The sequence below is a fragment of the Lepisosteus oculatus genome, chromosome 10 (genome assembly GCF_040954835.1).
Source record: "Lepisosteus oculatus isolate fLepOcu1 chromosome 10, fLepOcu1.hap2, whole genome shotgun sequence".
NCBI lineage: Eukaryota > Metazoa > Chordata > Actinopteri > Semionotiformes > Lepisosteidae > Lepisosteus > Lepisosteus oculatus.
Genome location: NC_090705.1, coordinates 38,628,953 through 38,634,952, shown reverse-complemented (window position 1 = coordinate 38,634,952; position 6,000 = coordinate 38,628,953). Strand labels below are relative to the sequence as shown.

Genomic DNA, 6,000 nt, shown 5'->3' with positions numbered 1-6,000 from the left:
CAAATAGTGTTAAGACACACAAAAAAAGCTTTTCCTTGATTTTCTGTAAAAATAAGGTTATTTACTTCTGTTATCTAAAAAACAGAATTCACAACTATTAAAAACTGTTCGTTTTAGAGGAATTGCCTGTAATCTAAATTAATCGGTAACTTAGATTCAAAGGTATTACACACTGAATTTCCTACTTTTGTAGAAGTGTTCACAGTAGATGAAGCAGACAAGCATTTTTTTCTACATTTACATATGTAGGCCTATGCAGAATAAGGATAAAATATCCACCACCTCTGGCTGCAAATGTCATAAATTGCACATTTTATGCCTCACTGTATTTTCCACACTTGTCCTTAGATCTAACACATCCTCATCCTGTAGTGAAAGTAAAATGCAAATCATACCCCAAAGAATATAATAGGATTGAAGAATATTACATTAATTTGACACTTTTCATCACACAAAATATGACATTTTTAGAAAAATATTAAACCAGCTTCACTGTACCACTAAACTGTAGCACACAACAGAGTGATGTGTGGCATCTATTACGCAACTACTGTCCTTATAAAAAGCAGATCACATCATGCGATAATTTGCTTTGCCGACTGAATTAATGGGAAACTTTAGGTACTGTAGATCAAATTGTGCAAGCCCTGAGTGAAATTTTTGTCATAGCAATTGGATCTTAATGATCTGAGTTGTCAGTACCTTTATTTTCTCAACCAAAGGACAGCACCTCGGACAGCATGGTGGTCTCGACAGTAAAATTTGATTTTCCCTTTATATTTTTGGAGTGGCTCTACATAAATTAAATTACGTTATCAACAAAAGTGTGAATGCAGGGATGAAACCAATAAATTGTGCTTTTGTTGTATTACTTTTAATATCTAGTTCTTTTCATTTTGGTTACATACTCTACAGTACAGTCCATCCCTTTGTGTACAAAGGATGAATATAGATACAAGTTCTTTAATTTTTCTGGTGGAAAGGCACTGGGCTTCATTTGTATTTTACTCCTTAGTAAAATGTTAGGGTAATATTTAACCTTCTGTTAGAATGTGGCTGTATGTCAGTTGAAATATACATATTTCTTAGCATCCATAACACTGCAGAATATACTGTATATGCTACTGTACAGTACATTTCAAACTCCCTGCAGATGTGTTGCTGCTGGAAATGTATATGAATTCCACTACCCCAGTAAATGTCAGGAACTCATTTTCAATTTTCTTGTTTCCGGGGACATTTTAATCTACGCACTGATTAAATTGGCGATTGTGATGGTCAGATAGTGAATATAGTTCCTTGCTGTTTCTGTTACACAGGGGGAGCTCCTCTTCTATTTTAGACTTGCCACCAGGTGTGACATGCACTGCTGGACAGTGCCAGTACTTTTAAGGTTTAAGCTAACTTATTAGGCTATTAAGTCTTATGAACTCACAGTCCAGCTTTAATAACATTTGCTGACAATGGAAAGAAACACTAGAGTTTGTAAACTGTAGGCAAACCTTGCTAGCTGATCAAAATATTTTAGTTCCTAAACTTTCAATGAGTCAAAATGTAATTTCTTTGTTTCCACGTATGTCTTAAAATATCTGTAGAAGAACAAACCATTCTTGATCTTATTTCTCACAAGAATTTCACCTTTTAGTGCTAAAGGCAGTTATTCTCATGACTTTAGCTTTTGCTGTTGTTCACAGCTCAGAAAATCTTTTTTTAATAGCAGTACTTCCTACTGAACAGTGTCTGGAAGAGCTGGTGTAATATCACCATCAGCTAATAAATAATATAGGAGTCTAGCTAGCTAGTGTGTATTGACGAATAATGGTCGAGCTTTCATGTACTATACACTATTATGTCAAAATTCAAAGCCTTTTGCTCTGGTGGAAAAAGTGCTCTTTCTAATTGTAAATATACAGAGTAATCTGATATTTAAAATGAAAGTCCACCATATCTTTTCAGTTTTGCCCTCATACATTTTTTATGAATACTTAAAGATGAAGGAAAATATGTTTTGGAGCAAAACACTTTGGAAAAATGTCCCTGTATACCCAAACATTCAACAAGTGTTTCAATCCCTCTTTCTAGGATCATGTCTTAAAAGGAATCTTTGTCTTTAAAAGAACATTTTTGCTCCTGCTGTAAAGCCACTTTCCACTGTAAAATAGCTAGGAAAAGAACAGAGATTCAGGATGTTAAATAAGTTATGTTTAGGGCTACCTATCCCCTCACAGTTGTAAGGCACGGGGGCCGGACTACCACACATGCTTGAGGGTCATGCAAACCACTCGGTCTGTAAGACGATCCCCAGCAGAGGTTGATCACACATCCTCAGCACAGGGGCACGTTCGCATACACATTCTTCTCAAGTCAACGTGTGGGGAAGGCAGGGAGTCTGCCTCAAGCCTGGCTCAAACGCGCAGCCCTTATAAATCTCACTGAGGACACAAAGAGAACTGCAGTCCTAAAAGCTATCTTGGAGAGGAGCTTTGAGACTTCTGCACCGTCCACGGGGGAAGTTACCAATCCTTCAACCAGGACGCCGGACACCTCATTTAAGCCATGCATTTCCAAAGGCAGCTGTGAATATCAATGTTCGCCTGCACAAACATTTTGGATTTTTGCTTTATTCTCATGGGGGTATAGGTACCATTCAGGTTGTTATGACATTTTCACTGTTTTCTAATTGAGAAAAAGGAAAGGCACAGAAAGAAAGGACAGAGAGAGAGAGAGAGAGAGAGACCAGCAAAGGAACAAGTCACCTCAGCTGGTCATTGTTTGTTTGTTGCTTTTCATTACGATGATCTGGGAGATGTTTGCCTATCACTTCCTCTCACTTGTCTTTCTGGCGGTGTTGATGGGGAGCGCCAGCGTAGTGGAACAGCGGAGTAGGGGTGCCGATAGCAATGGGAGGCGATACAGCCGTATCCAACATGGACAGTGCATGTACACCTTCATCCTTCCTGAAAATGACAGCAACTGCCTAGAAGGCAAAGCAGGGCAGTACGACACCAACTCTCTTCAGAGAGATGCTCCGCAGGTGGACCTCGAGTTCTCCACACAGAAGATACAGCATCTGGAGCATGTCATGGAAAATTATACACAGTGGCTACAGAAGGTAAGAAGCATGTTTTTGTCTCCTCCAACAGGATACAATTATGCTGTTTTTCTTCAGTGTATTAGGATGTGGATTGTCTAGACAGCACAGTATAAGTGATACATCATCACTGTCTTTCCTTTTTTTTCTTCCTGGTAAACAGGATTCTCGTTACCGTAGTATACTGTCAAGCATGTATTGAATGTACTGAACAGTTTTAAGTTTCTTTTTTACTTTCTTCTTAGGGGGCTGGAGAAGTACATTTTGGGCAAAAATTCTAAAAAATATTTTTGCTAACAACCTAACAGAAATCTGTGTTAAATATCAAAGCACAATTTAATAATCCCCATGTAAAGAAGCAGTGAATTCATGTTAAAATAATGCATTCATGGCCAATTATGTTATGCTCTGTGTTATTATGCTCATGTCCTAGATTCATATGCCTATCACTATTGTATATTTAAATTATTTTTCTTGAAAATGACATGCCATTGCTGTGTTCTTCTCCAGGATAAGTGACTCTCTGATAAAGGTCTTTAGAAGGATTTTCAATTAGTGGATAAAGCAATGGATACTAAATTCTGTGTGACAGACCTTTTGAAATAGGAATATTATTCACTGTAAAACATTTCTTAATTACAAAATCAGAAATGTCCTATGATAGTTAATAATAGGAGAAGATAAAATAAAGTTTTTCTTTTTGTTTTAATATAAAAATCTAAAATCCTAACAAATGTGTGAACATTTTTATAATATAGTTGCTAACTATTTCATTTAAATCTTGACATTTTGATTTTCTTTAAACATGTACAACTCCTTTGAGATGCAGTAAAGTTAATTCTATTCCCTTTACATTAATGGACATACTCGACTTCATTATACCTTGTACCATAGTGCTTCATTTTAAATATAACACACACTCCTAAATGTAACACTCCAGGAAGATGCAGGAAATAAAAAGAATCCTCCACAAAGCATTGAGCATATGCTTTAAAATAACATTGAAGCGGTGCAGATACATGAACTACTTTCTGCTGTTTCTTGGCACATTAATTTGGCAAAGAATTTGCTTTGGTGAAACAAAATCATACCTGACATCATCAGTAGAATTTATTGGATGCACATGCCAAACATGCCACACTAAGATGTGCTAGCATACAGAGTATATACAGTACAGAACTGGTTAAATAAAAACACATCTAATATACTGTAGGAGTGTTCAGGAAACTGTTTTTGAAGTTGGTTTAAACAGCAGAATGAAAGCCTTATTTTCCCCCATCCCCTCCACACTTTTGTGATGTCATTATAACTATATTCTTGGCACATTTCATCGTGTAATACATACCTGTAGAATGTTTTTGCCAAATCCTTTTCTCACCCAGCAGTGCCAAACAAAGTTGTATCCTCAATCTTGTTCTGTTGTTTGGTTTAATGTTTTGTTTTTTTGTTTGGATTTTCTATCTGAGAAATTTTACCCTAGCGGCTTTTCTAAAGATGTTACAATGAACAGGTGTTCTGCTGTAACAGTTTTCATTTCATAAGATATGAATTTGTACAGCATGACAGTAGCACAGGGGTTAGCATTGCTAGGAGCTTGGATTCAGTTCCTTCGGTGCTATCTGTGTGACATTTGTACAGTCTGTTCTCCTGGAGTTCAAGTGGGTATTTACAGTATATTGCACATACCCAAAGAAGACTCCACAGTGGAAACGTTGTTTTCTTTCTACTTATTCCTATTTAATTTTATGCGTAGAGAGGTGCAATCTTACTACTAAATGTGACGCATTAACTCCTGGAGCAATACATGTCCCCTGCTCATGTATTGTACACTTTACCTTGAGTAATTGTAATCAGGTTATACTGTAGATGACTCTGATCAATGAAAATTATTGATACAGTACTTTAAATTGCAAGATCAGTTTATTCTCGCCGAAACTAAACTGTATTTAATAACATTTAAAGCTAAATAAATGAAGAAAACACCAGTCGAGACTTAATGATTGTTATCAATAGCAATAATTCATGGGCTGTACCTCATTGTCAAGTATTATCTACCATGAACCCCAAAGTAACTTTTGGGAGCAGCACACACTCTCTGGCAAGCTGAGTGGGCGTGGTCTCTAGAGATATCAGGTCCTGTACTGTGCAATCTGGCGAGAGATCTTTTTGATGTTCTCACTTTGCTTCCTCTTTTTTGACACTTTTGGGTTCTTCCTCCATCTGGTTCATTTAAGCGCTAAAGACTGATATCCATGGTTGATATCCATGTTGCATTTCTTCATATTTGCTTTTATCACACCTTTAAAGAGCTTCTTCCGTCTTCCTCTGGTTCAATTGCCTTTACAAAGCTGGCAGAAGAGAATCTTCCATGGGAGCCTTGAGTCTGTAGTTGTTTCTAATGTTTTTTTTTAGTTGTGGTGCATTTATTGTGTATACTGTCTATATTTAAAAAATCCAAACTACATTGAATTCAGCTTAAAATGGAATGAAACAGCTTTTAAAACCTGTTCTCTCACTGATATCAATATTGACAAAGCAAAACCTACTCAGTTAATCTGAATTATATGCATTCAATAACATGCTGACTGCATGTCTTATTAAAATTCTGTCATATGAATTAATACTTGAGAAATTTTTCCTCAAGCAAATTCAGGAACATTTTGATGGGTATTTATGGAATGCTGTCTGATGAACATTCTTAATTTTTGTTGCTGATCTTTGCTTAAGAACTGATAAAAAGATGGTGGAGAGAGTCTAAATCTAGCACTTGAAGCTCCTTTAAGTCTGCATTATGGTACGCTATGGATTTAAAATAGTTGTCCCAAAAATAAGAACTAAAAGACCGAATCATGTCATAATAAATTGGAACATCATATTAATAAAATGTGAGGAATAGGAATATTTGTAGA

At 36.3% G+C, this 6,000-nt stretch overlaps 1 protein-coding gene across 2 annotated transcripts in view; it reads left to right on the top strand.

Moving 5' to 3' along the window:
- The first annotated feature begins 2,315 nt into the window (after positions 1-2,315).
- Positions 2,316-6,000, top strand: part of angpt1 (angiopoietin 1) — a 99,732-nt gene continuing 96,047 nt past the window's right edge. For both annotated transcript variants that reach the window (XM_006635640.3, XM_015356828.2), the window contains exon 1: positions 2,316-3,112. In XM_006635640.3, coding sequence (XP_006635703.2) covers positions 2,795-3,112 — 318 coding nt within the window. In that variant the 5' untranslated portion in view covers positions 2,316-2,794. The remainder of the gene's footprint in view (positions 3,113-6,000) is intronic.